The following is a 23,620-nucleotide window of genomic DNA, read 5'->3' as shown; positions in this document are numbered from 1 at the left end:
CTACCGTTAATGGGAAAATCCCGTCATGTTCGTCCGTGTGTGCAACTTCTGCATCACCACCATGAATGCATGCATGGCTTCTATACTTCAGTCTCATAAACTTTGGAGGTTATTACCCAAACTCACGCGAATCAATTCAAGATCGGGGTTCCAACATTTACAGGCAAGTTGTGGAAGACATAATCTAGCATCGCAATTCACTGGATTAGCAAGGTAATTAAAGTTTTATATTGGGATTGCGATATGGGGTGCCGAATTCGACAACTACTAGTGCAAAGTTGCAGAATAAGCTTACTTAATTAAATACGTTTTGTTCATGACAGAGAAAAAAAGCAAAATGTGTAATTTTGTGTTGGAGGCCCTGTCATGAATCATGGTGTGTTTCCTCTTTTTATTAGATGGGAATTTCATGATCTAGTCACCCCCCCCCCCACACACACACACACACACACCACAGTGTCATCGACCCTATATCTTCATGGCAGAAATCGCCATGGTAGGTTGAATCCACAGCCACGATTGGCCATTTGGTTCAGACCTTTGAAGCTCTTTGAGACGAATAATTAGTCGAGGGACATGACTAAGGCTACTCACAATAGCCGGGTATTGATCTTGGTTGTGCGTGAATAAGCTTGAGGTCAATGGTCATCGACTTTTATACTGCCTAGTAGTGAGTGCAGCTGTACTACACGCTGTAGCCATACTGGACCAACGCAATATAAAATTAGAGTTTTGGTTAGATTTTGAGTTCAAAGCGCACGGCCAATTTTCAAAGCGCATTCTAGCGACTATCATATCTGTTCAACACGTATTTTCAAGTGTATGAGACCAAATCTGGTTTCTTGAGAAAAAATCATTTACGGGAGATATTCATCATTTTCTAACCCGGTATCCGAAGATTTTCGTCTGATATCAAAATCGTGCATAGCAATTCACGTGTATCGATCCCGTGTATTCATTTTAGTGTCCCTTCTGCACCAAATAATTATTAGCCAGGCGGTGTCGGTGTGCCCCCCCCCCTAGTCCAAAGAATCAGACCCAGAACAAAAAATTCTGACATGATCCTGTTCTGGGTCTGAACTGTTTCCATATGAAATCTTGATGGCAAATTGGACAATAGAAGCACATGGCTCTACGTGACAGCTTTGTAATCCCTATTCATGTTACGTGAATCACGCTATTGTGGATCATCCTTCTGATACTTGAGTATTTGGACAAGCGGAACGGTTTTTTGTCTACCTCTCTGTTTGTAAACAAACCAGGAGGTCGAAATCGTCCTCCTCGCCGAATACGAAAGTCAGCATAATAGTACGGCACTGCCTTCCCCCCTCTCTAAAAAAAGTTGAGATTTTTACACCACTTGCACAATGTCATCGCCCCGATATCTTCCTGGCAGAAAATGCCATGGTAGGGTGAATCCACAGCCACGAATGGCCATTGTATTCCCACCTGTTTAACAGTTTTTAAACACATAATAGGCTGAAGGACATCCGACTAAGGCTAGTGACATTAGCCTGTGACTGACCTCTGTACGGTCAGCGAGCATACATACGCCAATGTCATGCTTTTAAACTGCCTTTACGATATAAGTCTCCTATGCAGTCAGTTTGTGTCAGTCGGTCTGACACTCGTCGATCCTGTATGTTCATATCATACTTCATAGCCACATACAGTCTGGCCCGAGACTACCTCCACGAGGGTCTACGCTGCGCTATATAAAATCTGAATTTTGGTCACTTTTTCAGCTCAAGACGCACGCTAGTTTTTCAAAGCGCAGACTAACGACTATCATATCTGTTCAACACATATTTTCAAGTGTATGAGACCACATCTGGTTTCTTGAGAAAAAATCATTTACGGGAGATATTCATCATTTTCCAACCCGGTATCCGAAGATTTTCGTCTGATATCAAAATCGTGCATAGCAATTCACGTGTATCGATCCCGTGTATTTATTTTAATATCTCTCTGCATCAAATAATTATTAGCCAGGCGATGTCGGTGTGACTTGGTGACTTTGGTCTTTTTGAAACCAGTCAGGCTACATAATGTTGATATGTACAAAAATTTATTGCAGATTAATTCATTTAGTAAAAATATCGTCAAATTTGAATTACGTTCTGGTACTTCAGAATGAAATTACAACAGTGGTCTAGAGCAGTACTGCTGTAGAGGTAACTTTGGGCAAATTGGGACACGGGGTAATTTGGGACAGTGATTTCGGAAATACTTTTATACCTTTTAGTCACATTTTGCCCATTTTTGCAACAAAAGAACTTTGATATAATGTCTATTTATATTTCCAACCGTTTAAAAGTACCATTCTTCATTAAACAGGAACTTCTGAGGGCCGTAAGCTTAACACATCAAAATAAGTATTCCATTTTTTTGTTATGTCTAAGCAGAGGTCACGACTTGTGGCTCAATATCTGAATCAATGGCCCGGATTAGTGTTTCTCAAACTAAAAAATAACTTCTAAGCCACCCTTCCAATTAAATTTAGGGTGTAATATAAAATGGTACCCAAAATATCTGTGCCAAAAATTGCTTGCCCCCCCTTTCGACCTGCCAAAATCGCTTGACCCCCTTTTGACCTGCCAAAAAATGCTTGCCCCCCCTTTGGCCTGCCCCTATAATTCACCACCCCGGGGGTACACATAATTATTGCACCACCCCTAAATCAATGGCGTCCCATTTTGCCCCAGCTGTCCCATTTTACCCCAGCTTCTTTACAGAAAAATTGTGCAGTGGGGTAAAATGGAAAGACACCTTAATAAAATGAAGCCGGAGGCCGACAGGCACCAATTTTTGTGAAACGTAAGTCTACTAGACTCTTGGTGATGTACATTTTGTTTTGTAGTGGTCACTTGTCGCAAGTTGGCGGGTATTAGTATTATAGCCGAGTAAAATCTGGTGGGTCAAAATGGGACATTAGGTAGACCAATTTGCCCCACTTCCCCTAGTTTGTGGATTCAACTTAAAGCCACATTTAATGTAACATCCCTGTATAACATTTGCTGAGGAGAGGACGCCCTCAATATTTTCAAAATTCTGTTTTTTACACGATTATATTGTACGTAATTAAACCAACATACCCTGCAAAATCAAGATCCTAGGTGCTGTACGTAGTTTTATCAAAATCCAAGATTTTGAATAAAATGCATGAACCATCGTTTTATTATTACGATGGAAATATTAGTGGAACGCATACGCGATGTTCATAACACAGTACATACATGGGGTGCAGGACGGTGATCTACACAACAAAGGATCGTACCGTAACACGACCGAATGAGTGATATGTAATTGGCGACATCAGCGCGGGTAGTAATTTCCAATTTTCTTGACTCAAATTTAAAGGGATATATCTGACAGTAAAAGCTATTTTATGGCAAAGAAATACTAATCTATTTTGTATGAAAATGTTATGGCTTTAAATTTGGGAATAAGTTTTTTTTCGTGGATGTCTATACTGAAAATTATTTCATAAAAGGAGCTAGGATGCTAGGATCACGAAATACTCGGTTGTATGCATCGTATAATTGCATGTGATGCGATGTGATGTAATGCGCACCGAACGGAATGACGAAACTGATATGATTTGTAAACGGGACTCGTAAATGAAGAATAATGAAACTACAATGACATGTGATTCGTAAATGAAAAGCATAGAACTTTTTCCAATTTTGCGAAAACAAGTCGTATGAAAAATTACCCCTTTTTTCGCTCAGGTACACCTGAGTGAATATATACATTCAGTTTAGACCTTGAAATAAAATTTGACCCTTGAACCTAAGTAGCTCTAAGTCGAGCTTCTTTTGCAAATGCTCTTGCTTTGTAGTCACTAAAAATATTTTGTAGAATAATGCATGGTATCTCAGTAATAGAAATGCACTAAATGCAGACTACTGCCAGCTCCTAAAATAACCTCACTCCTCATGACATAGTTCATAAATATATGCAGCAGTGAGATTTCTAGTTTGAGGTGGGGATAGGATATTAGCCTCATTCCACATGAAATTATTTATAAGACTGTGTTCTGTAGCCCATAGTGGAGGGTTTTGTTACCTGGGAATGATAATCAGTTTCAATATTAGGAGTGTTGACAGATTGATAGTGTAGTGGTCTGGAAGTTGAAGTTCAAGTTTAATAACAAGTTACAAACTGTCCATGAATAGATTTTGTTTTATGGACAAAGTCAGCTAGCTAGGTCAGCCTGCATGGTCAATTATACCAAGTTACCAAATGTCCATGAACTTCTTAAATTTGCAATGAGAGATAAGTAAGGTGTTCTGATTGTTCTGGATTTGCCAGAAGTTCACAGTGCATGTGGTCATCTCATCCACACTATATACACAGTAGTCATCTCATTCACACTCTACACAACAGCCTGCCACAGCACCATCTTCAAGAATCAAGACCAACAGAAATTGGAATATTCCGCAGATACAAATTTATATCCAGCAGCATCTTCAACGCCAACAGATTGAAATATCCCACAAACACAATTTATCAAGTTTAAACCATTTTGGGTAAAATGGCATCTGAAATAGAACAGAGCACATTGCAGCTAAGGGCTTGAATTTTTTTTTTTTTTTTTTTTTTTTTGAAAAATTATGCATTGGTGATAAGGTGTGTAATATTTAAATTGTATTATTTAGATCGTTAACATGTACAACTTAAACTTTACTTTTTATTTTCATGGGTAACATTCAAGTGCATAGGCCTTCATCACTAAATGTGACATAATATGTTAAAGGAGTATTTCACAATCCTATAGCATCCACTTTTTATGACATTTGTCAGTAGATATCCAGGAGCAAAAGCTTAAATCTCACAACTTCAGTTGATCAGATTGTTTGTTTGCAAGAATAAAATAAGCATGTACGCTTATCAATCAACATCAAAATTGATGAGTACTGGTATCATTTTGATACAGCCTCTATGTGTATTTATATGCCCCATATGCCACTTGCTGTGTTGTAATTTGGCGAACAAGTTTGACGATATGCTTGCTAAACGAATTAATCGGCAAGAATTATTTTATACAGAAACAGTTCTGCCAGAGTTTTCCAGTGGTATAAAAATGATAAAAATCTGAATATTTCTGTACAAAGTGTGGATCACGGAATGCCCCTTTCAAATTGTGTTGAATTGATGTCCAAATTAGTGCACATCATTGAAATTACATACATGTTTGTAAATTACTTTAGTATAACTTTGGGTTTACTTTTCATTACCATTTGTATATATTACATGTACATGTTGAAGTGTTTAAAAAAAATCCAATATGGGGTGGGCCTACATACACAAAATAGACCTACGTACACCATCGAAACCTGTTTCTTACTTCATGTATGTTGTGTTATACTCTGATCAGCTCATAATAGGCAGGACTCATAACATTGTGGATTGATATACATGTAGAATGGCATACACACACAGCTGGGCGCAGCACCTACGCGAACTGCGCTTTGCATATTGCGTGAATGACACATGCTTTTGTGAATTTATGCGCGGCGTAATTTGGAACTTTATTGACTTGCGCAGTAACAAAAAACGAATAATTCCCGCCTATTAAGAGCTGATCATAGTATAAATATATAGAATAACATTAAAGCTAGGCCTATAGTACACTTTTTTATAACAAGAAGTTTATTAGTAGGCCTACATGAATTACCACCGACCTACATTGTACAACCATGTTTTCCAATCATGCCTGAGCACTCCCTTTTAAAGGGTTTTTTATTTGTGTTGAGCATGAGTAACTGCGGATAAACGGAGTGCCGGAACCGGGAGCAGGGCGCAGCGTCAGTATAGTCCCAAAGTTAAAAAAATGATTCCGTCTGGCTTCATCTGGAGCATTATAATAATTACTGCCATCATGGCCATTCCCATTAGATATAGTACAGTAGTAAACATTAACTTGCTATACAAAGACAAGTGCAGAGCACAGATACACGTCTCTGTCAGAAAGAGCTAGAAAGGGGTATATTTTTAGAAATATTGTTTGTGTTTTAGCGAAGGGGCATTGTTAAAGTTCACAAAATTGCAAAAATATGGGTGTTTCTATTCTATCCATGGACTGGTTTGCTCAATGACACTGATAGCTTCACATACGAGGCTAGACTTGATTGCTATGAAATCTAATAGAAATCAATGAAGCATGACACAGTGTAAAGCAATGCCCGTTAATATCGGAAGTAAAAACAGCCCATCACAACAGGCAATCACATAAAAAATGTTGTTAAAATTGCACTTCAACTTGTTAGAATGCATGAGTTGATTATGGCCAAACAAGAAGGGTCGGGCATCATGATCATATGATGTAATTCAATATTAGACCTCCACTAACCATCATGGAGGTGAGGCCCCAATGATTTTCGTTTCGCTCTTATGAAATTATTCTAAGAGCTACTGACTTTGCACTAACCCTAACCGTAACCCTAACAAGCATGAGTACTGGCCGATATATGGAGTGCCGGAACCGGGGCCATGCTATACTTGGCCCCGGCCCTGTTTACATGCAACGTTGTATTGTTGCTTACTCGAGAAGTCTAGCCACAGACTGGTTTGCTCACTGACACCGATAACTTCACATACGAGGCTAGACTCAATTGCTATGACATCTAATAGAAATCAATGAAGCATGACACAGTGTAAAGCAATGCCAGTTAATAGCGGAAGTGAAAACAGCCCATCACAACAGGCAATGGCATAAAAAAATAAAATTGCACTTCAACTTGTTTAATGCACAAGTTGATTATGGCCAAATCCGGGGGCGCTTACATTACGTGATGGACACCATGCTCATGTATGGACTCTCGAAACGCACCCTAAACGAGTATTACTCAGCGCATGCAAAACATACCCTAAACAAGTATTTTGCCATTTTTTTAACACTAAGAAAGTAAAAATTCATGTTCAGGTTCTTGTTTAATATATTAAGTAGTTTGATGTTTCTTAATGTTTTACCCTACGATTTGTTCTGATAGAAGCCAAACATAGCCTATTTCACCCTTTTTTATTTTGCCATTAAACTTTGGTACCCTAAAAAGGCCTAAGCAAGTATTTTGCTTGGAAAAGTATACCCTTTTTCCTGATTTTTGGCGTTTTTGACACCCTAAACAGGTACAGCGCTGTACTTGCCCAATGCTGAAAAACAACCCTTTATACTTTTTACACTTTTTACACGAGCATGGTGTCCACCTTGAAATACAAGTGCCCCCCCGGGCCAAATATATCCATTCTACTGAGCGGGACATATTTTTCTAATTGGAGTTTGGCACGTAGAGACACATTATGACAGACGGTGTTGTCTCAGAAGGTTTTTTTTTTGTTTCGTTTTTGAGCCGAACAACTGAGGTAAAAGACTAAAGAAATTTGCTATTCCAATTATGCAAAAGTAGAAATTCAAGAAAAATTGAGGGTGTCGTTGTGGAGCAAATCACACATTATGGCTTTAAGTTGCCAAAATGTGGGGAGGGGGAGATATTTGATAGCATGTACCCCTCATTTATTAGCCTTCCATAATCATGGTTTAATGTTGTCAAAATTGAAATGTAAGTTTGCTAGAATTATAAACAAATTTTTGGCTGAGTGCCAGCAGCATTTAGTTAGCCAAGAATCTTCCCCCTTTAGTCTTGACTGCTCTTGCTGTAGGATCAGAAATAGTAAAGTTGCACATCAAAAACTTGATAGGTCTATATGATTCCCGAATCCTGATTAGGCTACATAAAATTAAAATTTTGTTTCATGTTATGTTATCACCTTTTTGGAAAAGTGAGAAGGAAGAGAGGTGTTTTGTTGTTGTTGTTATTGCTAAATTGACAAAATGCAGCAGTTTTCACATAAAATTGACATTGCTATTTAGTTTTCACCATCTGCCAGGCAAATGATGAGGCCCTTTTTTATTTAAGATTATGAGAGGTTAGAGATCCCTTAGATTTCCACAACACCTGCAAGTGATTCATACTGACTAATAAACTTACAATGCAGTATCAAAATTGAAAAATGAAAAAAAATATATGGACTGATCCCAGAAAGTGAGGTGGGAACCGGAAGTGGATGTGAAACAAATTAATTTTTTTATTTGGCTTTAAGGGATGGGGTATGAACGTTTGGAGAGTATTTATTGTGTGACATTAGAGCACATCAGAATACAAAGAATGTCCTTCTGATATCAAATAATTTTGATTTTTTTAAATTTGCAATGTACATGTAATACACATTTTATGGCAAATGATTAAAAATTGATATTTTTGATATTTAACAGTATTCTAAGTAAACTTTATAAATCTGATGATTTATACTTAAAGTGTATGTAGGTGGGATGAAAAGCTGACGATCAATTGAAAATTTTGACCTTTCGTATTGAAAGATATGGATTTTTTTAAAAAAAAAAAAAAAAAAAAAATAAGGTCTTTTTGGGAAGCAAATCCATATCTTCAATATGAAAGGTCAAATTTTCAATTGATCGTCGGCTTTTCCTCCCAGCTACATACACTTTAAGAATATATCATTAGATTTATAAAATTCACTTCGAGGACTGTTATATATCAAAAATGTGAAAAATATCAAATTTTAATAATTTGTCATAAAATTTGTATTATATCGTGAATTTCAAAAAATGAAAATTATTTGATATCAGAAAGACATTCTTCGTATCCAGAATGCAATTCGATATGTCTGATGTGCTCTCATGTCCCACAGAAAATACTGTCGAAACGCTCAAAACACTCATTTTGAATACATGTATGAGATCTGAATAATCTGAACATACCTATATGGCACTTAGTATCATTAGAGTCCAAAGTATCAAAATTGTACACAGTCATGATGATGTGATCCACACAGTGTCAGCTTGTCACATACAGAATCAAATATTGGTATACATGCTGTAATCATAAAAGATAAACATGATGAATGGATGCTCCAAGCAGTGTCATATGTACTGGATAAAGTTAATTTCCCAGGGGGTAAGTTGTTGTCCTGCTATAAGAAACTAGGCCTATATATGGCTTCAAAATTGGGGCAAATGGTTGCATTTACAGTGCTTGGAATATACAAACATATGGGTCTGTAATAGAATTTCAGTGTTATTCTGACCACTTAGGGCTCATATTGAAATACCCTACCACGTTTTCACACAGAAAGAAGGTAGGATTCCCTGCTCAGCGCGCGCCTCAGGAAAGCTTGGTCATAAAATGGATGGATTATATGCATCAGTGATACACCCTGCCCAGGATTTTAACAAAAGAAGGCTAGCACAGGAAAGCTGCAGGATGGCGCACACCTTCCTGTGTAAGGGAATTTCAATATGAGCCCTTAGCTGGGGGTGATTCCTTTACCCTATGCCAATGGTATCAAGCATGATGTGCATGCACAACAGAACTCAGTGGTATTGCTAAGAATTTTTTAGGATGGGGTGGGGACAAGGCCATGGTTCATTTTATAATACAATATTGCATTAAATTATTAAAGGAAGGTGACCTGATATATTTGGAAAATCAAATTCTTCAAAAGTTAAGTAAAACATAAAATGTTGTCCCTTTTAAACATTCATGCAAAGAGAACACGTAAATGTTCCTTGTAAATGTGACTAATTCCTTAAGAAATTACTGACATTTATACAGTGTGATACTGGTAGTCGGCAGTGTTTTTTATTTATGATAATTATCATGATCATGCTCTAAATTGATATCAAATGAGATATCATATTTTTCTCATTAACATATTGAAATTAGGAGTTCCAAATCGGTGTATTTCCGAAGATATCATCAAAAAACTGTTGAATTAATCTCAAACGTGGTATACCATGGGTCAAGACTATTTTGACAGTTTTTTGATGATTTTTCTGGAAATATGCCGATTTGGAATGCCTAATTTTAATGAGAAAAATATGAGCTTTCACCTGATACCAAAATCTGCAATTTGATGGGGTAAAGTGGGGGGATGAGGCTGTCAATCAGAAAATCCATATCTTCAATATGAAAGGTCAAATTTTTCAATTGATCGTCGGCTTTTCCTCCCAGCTACATACACTTTAAGAATATATCATTAGATTTATAAAATTCACTTCGAGGACTGTTATATATCAAAATGTGAAAAATATCAAATTTTAATAATTTGTCATAAAATTTGTATTATATCGTGAATTTCAAAAATGAAAATTATTTGATATCAGAAAGACATTCTTCGTATCCAGAATGCAATTCGATATGTCTGATGTGCTCTCATGTCCCACAGAAAATACTGTCGAAACGCTCAAAACACTCATTTTGAATACATGTATGAGATCTGAATAATCTGAACATACCTATATGGCACTTAGTATCATTAGAGTCCAAAGTATCAAAATTGTGCACAGTCATGATGATGTGATCCACACAGTGTCAGCGTGTCACATACAGAATCAAATATTGGTATATACATGCTGTAATTATAAACATGATGAATGCATGCTCCAAGCAGTGTCATATGTACTGGATAAAGTTAATTTCCCAGGGGTAAGTTGTTGTCCTGCTATAAGAAACTAGGCCTATATATGGCTTCAAAATTGGGGCAAATGGTTGCGCTTGGAATATACAAACATATGGGTCTGTAATAGAATTTCAGTGTTATTCTGACCACTTAGGGCTCATATTGAAATACCCTACCACGTTTTCACACAGAAAGAAGGTAGGATTCCCCTCGCTAAGCGCGCGCCTCAGGAAAGCTTGGTCATAAAATGGATGGATTATATGCATCAGTGATACACCCTGCCCAGGATTTTAACAAAAGAAGGCTAGCACAGGAAAGCTGCAGGATGGCGCACACCTTCCTGTGTAAGGGAATTTCAATATGAGCCCTTAGCTGGGGGTGATTCCTTTACCCTATGCCAATGGTATCAAGCATGATGTGCATGCACAACAGAACTCAGTGGTATTGCTAAGAATTTTTTTAGGATGGGGTGGGGACAAGGCCATGGTTCATTTTATAATACAATATTGCATTAAATTATTAAAGGAAGGTGACCTGATATATTTGGAAAATCAAATTCTTCAAAAGTTAAGTAAAACATAAAATGTTGTCCCTTTTTAAACATTCATGCAAAGAGAACACGTAAATGTTCCTTGTAAATGTGACTAATTCCTTAAGAAATTACTGACATTTATACAGTGTGATACTGGTAGTCGGCAGTGTTTTTATTTATGATAATTATCATGATCATGCTCTAAATTGATATCAAATGAGAGATCATATTTTTCTCATTAACATATTGAAATTAGGAGTTCCAAATCGGTGTATTTCCGAAGATATCATCAAAAAACTGTTGAATTAATCTCAAACGTGGTATACCATGGGTCAAGACTATTTTGACAGTTTTTGATGATTTCTCTGAAATATGCCGATTTGGAATGCCTAATTTTAATGAGAAAAATATGAGCTTTCACCTGATACCAAAATCTGCAATTTGATGGGGTAAAGTGGGGGGATGAGGCTGTCAATCAGAAAATCCATATCTTCAATATGAAAGGTCAAATTTTTCAATTGATCGTCGGCTTTTCCTCCCAGCTACATACACTTTAAGAATATATCATTAGATTTATAAAATTCACTTCGAGGACTGTTATATATCAAAATGTGAAAAATATCAAATTTTAATAATTTGTCATAAAATTTGTATTATATCGTGAATTTCAAAAATGAAAATTATTTGATATCAGAAAGACATTCTTCGTATCCAGAATGCAATTCGATATGTCTGATGTGCTCTCATGTCCCACAGAAAATACTGTCGAAACGCTCAAAACACTCATTTTGAATACATGTATGAGATCTGAATAATCTGAACATACCTATATGGCACTTAGTATCATTAGAGTCCAAAGTATCAAAATTGTGCACAGTCATGATGATGTGATCCACACAGTGTGTCAGCGTGTCACATACAGAATCAAATATTGGTATATACATGCTGTAATTATAAACATGATGAATGCATGCTCCAAGCAGTGTCATATGTACTGGATAAAGTTAATTTCCCAGGGGGTAAGTTGTTGTCCTGCTATAAGAAACTAGGCCTATATATGGCTTCAAAATTGGGGCAAATGGTTGCGCTTGGAATATACAAACATATGGGTCTGTAATAGAATTTCAGTGTTATTCTGACCACTTAGGGCTCATATTGAAATACCCTACCACGTTTTCACACAGAAAGAAGGTAGGATTCCCCTCGCTAAGCGCGCGCCTCAGGAAAGCTTGGTCATAAAATGGATGGATTATATGCATCAGTGATACACCCTGCCCAGGATTTTAACAAAAGAAGGCTAGCACAGGAAAGCTGCAGGATGGCGCACACCTTCCTGTGTAAGGGAATTTCAATATGAGCCCTTAGCTGGGGTGATTCCTTTACCCTATGCCAATGGTATCAAGCATGATGTGCATGCACAACAGAACTCAGTGGTATTGCTAAGAATTTTTTTAGGATGGGGTGGGGACAAGGCCATTTTTCATTTTATAATACAATATTGCATTAAATTATTAAAAGGAAGGTGACCTGATATATTTGGAAAATCAAATTCTTCAAAACTTAAGTAAAACATAAAATGTTGTCCCTTTTTAAACATTCATGCAAAGAGAACACGTAAATGTTCCTTGTAAATGTGACTAATTCCTTAAGAAATTACTGACATTTATACAGTGTGATACTGGTAGTCGGCAGTGTTTTTTATTTATGATAATTATCATGATCATGCTCTAAATTGATATCAAATGAGAGATCATATTTTTCTCATTAACATATTGAAATTAGGAGTTCCAAATCGGTGTATTTCCGAAGATATCATCAAAAAACTGTTGAATTAATCACAAACGTGGTATACCACAGTCAAGACTATTTTGACAGTTTTTTGATGATTTCTCTGGAAATCTGCAATTTGATGGGGTAAAGTGGGGGGATGAGGCTGTCAATCAGGTTACCCAGTAACCTACTGTATTTAGTTCTGCTTTGTTAAAATGCGAAAAGTTACAAAGAAACAAGTTAACAACTCTCAAACTGCATGGAGGGGCCAGTGCCCAAGCCATTTTCCGTCACAGGGGCACCCCCGACATTTATGCTGGGAGGAGGGCACTTCAAATCAATATGAATTGGATAGGTGTTACATTGGGGCTGACACTTTCACTGTAAGGGGCATTCGGTAAGAGCAAAATGTAAACAATATGGTCATTTGGTGAGACCACAATTTTTGCATTCATTGAGAGCAAAATGTTGAAAAGATACGGTAAGAGGCAGACCATATGGAGCTAAATTAGGAAGGCATTGGGTGAGAACATGACCTTTTTTTTTTTAATGGGACCTGTGGGTGACAGCCAAACCATCCCCACAGAAGCTTCAGACATTGAATTTCTAGTTCAACATTTTCTAAATGTCTTTAAATGGCTTTGTTTTTTCAAAATATTACTGAACTTCAGGGATATTGCCAGTGTAGCGCCTGGTGGCTGCTCTCACTGGCTCTCTGCAAAAACACCGTTTTTCCACCTGATTGAGAATGAGTTGAAGGCTAATTTTCTACAGAGTGATGTTTTGTAGCCTCTAGACAACAATGTTGCTGAAAGACTTAAATTGTGTGGTTCTGGTTTTGTGTATTTTATGCCACTTTTTGGAACCAAAACACACTCGATTTTCAAGCTTAGCCACACAGCATAAGCTATTGGATATTACCAGTGTTGAGTTTCATCAATGTATTGATTCAGTATCTTATCATCTTACTGACTTGGAACTCAATCACCTTGTTGATTGGAAATTTCATCACCTAATTGATTGGGATCTCATCAACTTATTGAATGTTTCTAATCATTGTATTGGATTTGATCTGCTTGTTTGGAATTCTACTATGGAATGTGAAAACTATACAAATCTAACTCAGTCATCATTGAATTTAGCTCTGCAGTGTATTCAATATTCTGCTATCTTTCTACATAGTTTGTCAGTTAACCACACCATTTGCCCACTCTCTAATGAAACATGTACTACCTTGGACTCGTTGAATCTACTAAAGAAACCATGCCTCACTCATACCGTCGTTTTATCTTTTCAGTTTCTGTTTCCGTATCCGTAATAGTAGCTAATAGTTTTTGTAAGTCATTGTTATTCTGAAGTGGTAGTGTCCCAGGTGTGACCAATCTTTTATTCTAGCCTTTTGTCAGTTACTGAAAATTTGAAGCTCGTGAATTTCAGTTTTCGTTTTGGTAAGTTATATTGATTTTTTACATAAAACCTTGAGATGTGCGGTTGGGTGCCAATCTAGACAAAAGAAGAGTCGAAGTTGTACGGTCCTAAATTCGCGGTAAATTGTACGGCTTCAATTGACTTGTGTTTGGTGTATATGCACTTACGCCCAGACGTAAGTGCCTCGTAAAAAAAGTCTTGCATTGAAATATTTACTAACCATGTTGCCAAGTTATAAGCAAAAGTCTTTCATATTGGCGATGAAACGAGCGTCTAAAATATCCCAATGAGGCGCGTACAAGTGGTGATTTGGTAATCATGTTTTATATTGAAATGCAATACAAAAGAATTTGCATTGGAGCAAAGATAATGTATTCTATTCATGGCAAGCTAATCTGATAATTGGTTGGGCCTATATGCAAGACTCGGGTTTATTTTAAATGTTTATTTTTGCAGAGCTTATTTTCAGTCATGGATCATACTGATAAATTTCGCGAGGGGGAGGGAGGGAGGGAGGGAGATACTTAAGTTGAGACTGAACAAGCGAGAGTGGGAGGGGGTGAGGAAGAAAGACAGGAGAGGGAGAGACGGAAATACTAGAAAGAGAAGAACTCGAGAGGAGAGAGTAGGGACCGGGGACGGGGAGGGTGGGGAGACTGATCATGGGGGGGGCAGGAGGAAGCATAATAGGGAGATAGACATTGATACGAGGGAAGGGCGACACTGTGGCCCTGCACAAGTGCATTGGGGTGCGATATGCTCATAAGCGGGCCTTTTGTGATTTTAGGGCTTATTTGCAACGTTTTTACAGAAAAAAGTGGACTTTGTCATTCGGATTGGCATGCATTTTGTCAAATCAATGTAGATCAATTTACCAAGAGGGCGCTAGGCCATTAAAACACTGGTGTTAACATAATTTTTTTCTCTCCCGATTTTATTGACATAAGCAACCACCTCTATTGAAATAAGCTGATTGGTACTTCAGAGTTAACAATGAAATCAGATTACAGTAACTTACTGAATCCCTTGCGTTTTCGTATCTGAACAAAAGACTTACGGAAACTGAAAAGATAAAAAGACCCTTAGTCTGGGCAAGACAACCACACGCCATGCTCCGAAAAATAAACGTTGGAGACGTAGGGGGAAGCGAGGGGGTAGAAACCTCCATAATATGACCACCCCCTCCTCCTCCAACCAATATCGATCCTGTGCCTATTCCACTGACTATTCCCTGTTACCTTTCCATTCGATTATGGAACGCGTATTCGCTGAGATACAAGACTACGACCGTTTCGGATTACCTACTGGATGATGATGTTGATGCTATATTTGTGACTGAGACCTGGCTCAACGTAAATGATTCTGTTGTAATCGGTGAATGCACGCCCCCGGGGTACAATTTCTATAACTTTCCTCGAGGTACCTCTAACCATGGTGGAATTGCTGTTATATACAAAGCATCTCTGAACTTTAAGATCACAAAATTGAACTATGACTTTGTTACATTTGAATATGCTAGTGTTAATGATCCTATTAATGGTATTCAGTATATCATTGTGTATAGGTCACCACCCTCTGCCAAAAATCGTTTACTGCTTTCTGATTATTTGAATGAGTTTGAGGATTTCTTGGGCGAAATTTCTCTTTTCCCACAGAAGGTGGTTATGTTGGGGGATTTTAACATACATGTCAATTTGCCATCTAAACCTGAGGTCAAACGTTTCCTTGCCTGTGTTGAAGCCAATGGTTTTCAACAACATGTTATGAAACCCACCCATATTCATGGAAACACCCTGGATCTTATTTTATCCAGACCCAGTGATAACCTTATTCAATCTACTGATGTGCATAACAATGGCATGTCTCCTGACCATTTTATGGTCCTATGTGATGTCAATTGTAGTAAACCCTCTCTCACCAAGAAAATGGTTAAATGTCGTAACTTTAAGGCTATTGATAGGGATAAATTTGTTTCTGATCTATGTAACTCTCTCAATGACATGACTCCGGATGCAGTTTGTGATGTGTACATTCATGATTATGACACCAAGATTAGCACCATTCTAAATGTCCATGCGCCTGAGACGACAAAGGCTCGCACTATTAGACCACGGTACCCGTGGTATAATGATAACATCAAAGATCAAAGAAAGGTGCGTCGTCGCTTAGAACGAAAATGGCGTAAACATGGTTCCCTTGTTGACAAACAAGCTTATCTTGAGCAAAAGTCTTATGTCAATGGGCTCATTGAAACTGCTAAGAAGGAGTTCTATCATGAGAAATTGGCTTCTGCGGATGCCAAGGGTATTTTTCAAACTGTTAATACTCTCCTTAACAAGTCTCAAAAACCATTGCCATCTTGTGACTCTACCCAAACTTTATGTAACCAATTTGCTGAATTTTTTGAAAGCAAAGTTGCCAAAATTCGTGATGGATTGGATCAAGAAAGTCTTGACCACCATGACTTGGAATCCAATATGTGTTCTTCATCCCTCACTGACTTTGAATGTGTGTCTGAAGATGAGGTTCTTAAACTTGTTATGCAGTGTCCAACAAAGACCTGCAAGCTTGATATCATCCCCACCTGGCAGCTCAAAGAGCATTCTGAGGTTTTTGCTCGCTGTCTCACTGTTATTATAAATAAGTCTCTGTCTGAAGGTGCATTTCCAAAGTCATTGGGCCAAGCTATCATCACTCCTGTGTTAAAAAACCATCTCTTGACCAGAATGAGTTGGCCAATTACAGACCTGTGTCAAACATATCATTTGTTTCTAAACTAATTGAGAAAATTGTGTGTAGACAGATTACTGAGTATATTCATGTAAATAATCTGGGTGAAAGATTCCAATCTGCGTACACTTCTAACAGGAGCACAGAGACTGCGCTCATCAGGGTCAAGGGTGAAATGTTAGATGCTGTAGACAGCGGGGAAGTAGTTTTATTAGTCCTTCTTGATCTGTCTGCAGCATTTGACACCATTGACCATGATGTGCTAATGTCCCGCCTAGAACATAGATTAGGGATTTCAGGTACTGCATTACAGTTGATACGTTCATACCTCACTTGTAGGACCACGCAAGTTCACATCGACGGTTTCTTCTCAGAAAAGCGTTCACTTGACTACGGTATCCCTCAAGGCTCGGTTATCGGTCCACTTATGTTCATCATCTATACACTGCCCATCGGTGAGATTATACATAAACACAGACTCTGTTACCATGAATTCGCAGATGATACGCAACTATACATATCGTTCAATCCTAGGGATCTTAACGCTCACAAGATGGCTCTTCACAAACTTGAATCCTGTATCTCAGAACTCAAAGACTGGATGTGCGTGAACAAATTGAAACTTAAAAACAATAAAACTGAATTCTTCATAGGCGGTACTTCTCAAGGTCTTCGTAAACTTCCGCCATTGCAACTTAATGTGGGAGACAGCGTCATTAAACCATCTGATAATGTTCGGAACTTGGGCACAGTGTTTGACTCTCGCCTGACGATGACTCCTCACATTAATAGCATGATTTCTTCAATCAATTTCCAGCTCCGTAATATTCGCCGTATTCGTCGCTTTTTGGACCACAAAACACTTCACACAGTTGTGCAAGCTCTCGTGATATCACGCCTTGACACCGGGAATGCTCTCCTCTATGGAGCAAAATCAAAAGACCTTGATCGTTTGCAGTCCCTCCAACACAAAGCAGCCAAACTCATATTCTATGCCGCCAGACTTGATAGCCCCACACCATTAATGCACGACTTTCACTGGTTGCCAGTAAGAGATCGAATCAAATTCAAACTCTGTCTGTACATCTTCAAATGTTTGCATGAATCTGCTCCTTCATACCTCACAGAATTACTCTCATACAGAACGCGCTCATCTGGACCCGTCACAAGATCCTCTATGGATACCAGTCTTCTGAACACTCACATCGGTAAAAATCGCAGTGGTGACATGTCTTTTCGTTCTGCTGGTCCATCGTTGTGGAACTGCCTCCCGCGTAACATCAGGGAGGCAACCTCAGTGGCAACATTTAAAAAATCTCTTAAGGCTCATTATTATCCTTTTTGACTCTTTGCTTTTGTTCATTCTCTTGTTTTTGCAGTGTATCACTTAGCGCTTTGATCTTTTTGTAATAGCGCTTTATAAGCTCAAATATGTATGTATGTATGATAAACTTCAGCGTTTGGGTTACAGATTGAATGAAAAAATAAGAGGGCCTGGTCTTTAGGTGACAGCGCATGCGTTTAAAAATCAATTATGGGGTCTTCCGGTACTAGCGCTGAAGAAGGGGTCTTAACAACCCTACATATATGCATGTCACCTCCAAAGTGGGAGTGCCCGCAGTTATGCCACTGACAATAATTGTATCTCTTCTCTACAGGACATTTTCAGTAAACCGTAGTAATTCAGCACAACATTTTGAACCTGACACAACAGGACCAATAACGGCTAATATGGACCAATCACAAACAAGAGGACCATTAACCGCAGACACGCACCAATCACAAGCAGGATCCTGTGAGCAACAGAAAGTTGAGTCCGACAGAAAACGGCAGTTGGTCATATTTGACAAAGATGGTACAATTGCATGTGTTCATGCTATGTATGCACCATGGATAAGGGCATTGGCAATCAGGTAGGAAGACTTTTTCTTAACAAAAGTTTTAAAAAAAACATATTCTATGGGCCTGACCAACCCAGATTTTCCGATTTTGGAAATTAATTTTTTATTTGATGTATGCATGTAAAATCATCGTAAAATAGATTGAGCTGTATGCATGTAAAATCAGCTGTTTTTGAGGGCAAATTTATTTTGGAAATAAGGGTACGGGGATGTGCGGCAGATTTAGGGTGAATTTACAGCCATTTAGTTCCGACTCTGGGGCATATTTAGATGTTTTGGTTATTGATGGCCCTCAATTTCAGAAAAGTTTTGTTTTAAAAGAAGGGGTGTTTTTTCAAAGTTTTCTCGAAAAGATGCAAATTTTTCATCGTATAATTTTGGGTACGTTTTCTCATCAAATTTGGTTTAAAGTTGGGTAGTTTTTCAGAGTCTGAGGCACACTTCCCCATTTAAACCAAAGTTGAGATCCCCCCAACCAGGGAAGCGAGGGAAATCATTTTAAACTATTTACAGATTTTGGTCATTTTTCAGTATAGTCATTCACTGGCAACCTATTAGGGACTTCAACAGATCCATCGACGTGTAACATTTTGTGGAGTCGCTTTCGTGAAGAAATATGAACTGAAAGGTTGCACCCATGTTTGAGACCTGATTTTAAGATACCGTAAATCGGGGGGTGGGGGGGGGGGGGCAATTCCCCCAATATTTGTGGGGATGGTCATTATACAAGCATCTGCATGTGGACTTGTACCAAATTTTCCTCACACTTTAGCCTAAAAAGTGCACATTTTTGCACTCTTTGTGCAAATTTGTTCCACTTTGCACCTTAATTCACCATTTTAGCTTCAAACATGGCAAAATGTATCACGCATTTGTACCATATACTTAATCTGTTGCCAGCAAGGTACCGGATTCACTGTACTTCAAGATATGGTTTCCAACACCATCCCCCAATGTCAAAAGAAATGTACATGCCACTGGATTTTCCTCTCTTTCACTTGCAAAACTATTCATAGGTTTCAATATTTAAACAGCTCTCACTTATTTTTTTGTGTAAATTTGCTAGGGTGCAAGCAAATACACTGCAATGCATGATGGGATACTCCCTTCAGCTGCTATGATCAACACCTCTTTTAATACCAAAGTTTTGTGTGTGTGGTTAGAACTTGTGACGTTAGAACAGAGCTGTAGCCACTGGAAGGGAGTGAAGGTGAAATCCCCCAAAAAAAAAAAATTCAATTTGAAAAAAAAAGTCTGCTTCTTTTCTATGATTTGTTTTTTGAAAATCAGCTTTTTTTTGAAGGACCAATTCACAAAAGGTTCTGCTCCTTCAGTAAAAACATTGAAATCAGTCTTTTTATCTCCCTGCACGCCCTCTCAATAAATCCTGCCTTAGCACAGGTCTGAGGCTATGTAAGACCATGTGATACTTTCCCAAACAACTTATTTGTTAAAACATTCATACTACAATCAAATAAAATATTACAATTGCACAGCAAACTGTTTCCTTTCAATAAACAGATTTGTTTGTGTAGGAGTAAATATTGATATAATTGGGTATGTGATATGAAGGGTAATATGGTAAGAGCTTATAATCCAAAAATATGTTTAGATCTATTTAAAAAGGGGGTCATTGGGTGACAGCAAATGCCCCCCCCCCCCTTGGTTAGATTTAGACTATGTTTAACCCCCTCCCCAAAGGATGTATGGATGTTTTTACTAATTTTACAAAGCAGCAATATCACCAAACTATGTACAACTGTTTGTTTTACAGATTACAGAATGCAACTAATCTAGACTTAGCCGACAAGCTCTACGACCTGCTGGCATTTGACGACGAAACCGGCAAATTCCTACCCGGTCTTCTTGGAGAAGGAACTGCCCCTCAAGTCCGTCACTCCATTACCCAGTTGTTGTTAGAAGCTGGTTTACCCCGCGAGAAAGCTGAACGCATTATGCAAGATTGCTATGAGGGCGCTGACATGACAACTTACGGGAACGGTCCCATAGAGGGCGTAGGCGATGTGGGTGACCTTTTCCGAGTACTAAAATCAAAGGGGTACCTTATTGCCGTCAACACATCAGATTGTAGAAGGGTAACTGAAAAGACATTGGACCACCTGAATGTAAAGCATCATGTGGACATGGTGGTGTGTGGTGATGATGAAGGGCATTTGGCTAAACCACACCCATATTCAGCACAGAAGATATGCAGCGAGTTAGAGGTCCACCCAGGTGACACTATTATGAAGTTGGGATGCAATGCAGGTTTACGATGTTCCATAGGTAAAGACATTACATGTATTTTTAAGGCCATATTAAATTAATTTTGTGGTTATTATCCGGAGGAATTTCATGAATTAATATGGGAGGTGTTTTAATTTGTTTGTTTTTTCTTCGATACAAAATTAGCATTGTTGGTAATTTTAGGTATTTTTCAAAAGAACTCAAAGAAAAGGAGGGTTTTTTTTTCTTTTTCTTTTTTTCAAATGTGAGATTCTGAGGGATAAACCCCTAGAGTACCATAAAAACACTCGAAAGTGATCCTTATTCTCTAATAAACTTATTTATTTGCATAAAGTGTACCTCAATCTATTCAATTTTTTTCAATCTAAAAAAATCCACACAAAAAAAATTGGACTAATCCCAGATATTGAGGCGGAATAAGACGAGACCCAAAAAATAAATTTTATGCAGCCTTATAGGGAAACATACTACACTTTGCCCCACCCCATTGCCCCTATATGAGTATGAGTAAAAGTTAATTTACATTTCATTGTATTTTTCAGGAGTTCTAACTGGCATCACGACCAGAGAGGTTCTTGAACGGGATGCAACATATGTCGTAGACAATATTCACCATGCTCTGAATTTAATTTTAGAAGATTCCAGTTAATGATTGACTGTTTAGACCGATGTAAATTCAAGACCAAATTAAAGCGACTAGTTTGCATATATGACGTCCTGTCAACCAGACCAAAAATGCTGTATTGCGCAGGTCAGCAACCAATCACACCGTGTCTTTTAATTCTAACTTTGATTATAAAGTAGGATTTGAAATATTGCCTGGGGCGGTGTGGAGAGGCTGAAAGTGGGCTGATTTTACATGAGTATGCAGATTTGAGGGGTGGGCACCCCTGCTATAGTATTTAGTTTTGTGCAATATATTTTGTAAAGCCCTCTAAACTCAATGCTGAGGTTATCATCCCCCGCCTGCTTTATGATTTTTGCCGCGTTTAAGTTGCAAAATCAGAAAATAATTCATTATTGTGCAAATTGCTACTAATCTAGCAAGAAAATTCGATTTTTGATAAATAAAAATATGTTATTTAATCATGATGAACGCATTGAGTTGATCTCGAAATTATACTGATATTTATTACATACTAGTAAATGGTTATGAAAACGTTTATATAATTATATTAGTGACAGAAGCCTAACAGTAGCGTCACGTAGGCTTATTGAATGCAACATATTATAATGGCACTTCAATACTGAACAATTCTGATTTTAGAATCTACCAGTTTAATAATCGCGAAAGCCGGAGTTAAAAATCGACTATGAACATTGCATTTTTAACAGGACTTTGACCGGGGACTTAGTCCCTAACACACATTGTCAATCACACTTGTTTATCAATTCAATTTAACCGCAAGAACAAAGCCTGTACGTACAAGACACAGTCATGCACCTAGTACACAAAGCGCCGCAGAGTTGTGTACGATGTAGTAATCAATGGTAATGGCACGTGTCCGGAGGATTTAAACCATAACAAGATCTGGGCAACCAATCACAAGCCAGATCCATTTAAAGATGCATTACATCATGGCCATTTTTAGTAGGCCAGAAATCCAACAATCTCATCCATAGACAGCCGTGTTAAACATGTTAACTGCAATCGAAAGTAAGTAGTCCACTTGGGAAGCCAACAAACAGAGGGAGTACGGTGACTTAAAAGATCAGATGTGAAAAATCTATCAATTGTGCACAAATTGATTAAAACAGAGGTTTTTTTGAAGAGTATGCACAATGGGCAAGTGGACTACAGAGAGGTCTAAACAAACTATGGAAAACCTTTAATAACTATTAGAAGAATTCATCTAAATATTTTTAAAGCATTGAAAAGAAACTATACAAATGTTTGACCCTTGCTCTATCCAATTATTCAATTATAAGCGCATAAGCATTTTATATTGGTAAAAAGGCTATAATAAATAAATATAATGAAACTTAAGGTGCACATTAGTAAATGAAGGTTCTAATGAAATGATTTTGTAACAGGGACCTTTCATTTTGGAATGAAAGATTCTATATAGGAATGAACTTAACATGTCATAAGGAATTAAAGACATAGGCTTAATGTACGGTCTTATTAGGAATTTTTGTTTTTCAAATCTGATTTTTTGGCATATTTGTAACGCTTACATGTCACGGTCCCAACAAATACACCTAGATATGGATAAGCCAAATTTGTTGTGTTTTAGGTCAACGAAACAAATTTGACATAAAGTCATAATAGGGTGTGTTCATAAACAATTTGGTTGGGGATTTGAAAAGTTGGAACTTGTGCAAATTTTGTTGATTTGAAGCTTGAGAGTACACATACTTAAGCGTGCAATTAGTTTGGAATGTACATGCGTTGTTGTACATTTTACCCTGGACTTTTACCCTCAAATTTTTTTGATCCAATCCTATGAAAGACTGAACTTTTTTTGATCCCCACTTTTAGGACCCAAAATCGTTTTGATCCCTGCTATATTTTCCAACCCCCACCAGA

The 23,620-nt window shown here is 37.8% G+C and overlaps 1 protein-coding gene across 1 annotated transcript; it reads left to right on the top strand.

Annotated features, from left to right (window-relative positions):
* The first annotated feature begins 26 nt into the window (after positions 1 to 26).
* LOC140146052 (uncharacterized) lies at positions 27 to 23,620 on the top strand. Its single transcript, XM_072167798.1, has 4 exons — positions 27 to 213; positions 18,601 to 18,855; positions 20,618 to 21,129; positions 21,633 to 23,620. The coding sequence occupies exons 1-4, from the start codon at positions 62 to 64 to the stop codon at positions 21,737 to 21,739; spliced, it is 1,026 nt and encodes a 341-aa protein (XP_072023899.1). The 5' UTR covers positions 27 to 61; the 3' UTR covers positions 21,740 to 23,620.

The sequence above is a fragment of the Amphiura filiformis genome, chromosome 2 (genome assembly GCF_039555335.1).
Source record: "Amphiura filiformis chromosome 2, Afil_fr2py, whole genome shotgun sequence".
NCBI classification, from domain to species: Eukaryota; Metazoa; Echinodermata; class Ophiuroidea; order Amphilepidida; family Amphiuridae; genus Amphiura; species Amphiura filiformis.
The sequence above is the reverse complement of the archived record's forward strand: the minus strand, read 5'-3'. Positions and strand labels throughout refer to the sequence as shown.

Coding starts and splice junctions, on each gene's coding strand:
- LOC140146052 (XM_072167798.1), top strand. CDS start 62: ATGAATGCATGCATGGCTTCTATACTTCAGTCTCATAAACTTTGGAGG. Junction 18,856..20,617: donor ATAAGGGCATTGGCAATCAG/GTAGGAAGACTT, acceptor TTTGTTTTACAG/ATTACAGAATGCAACTAATC. Junction 21,130..21,632: donor AGGTTTACGATGTTCCATAG/GTAAAGACATTA, acceptor TGTATTTTTCAG/GAGTTCTAACTGGCATCACG.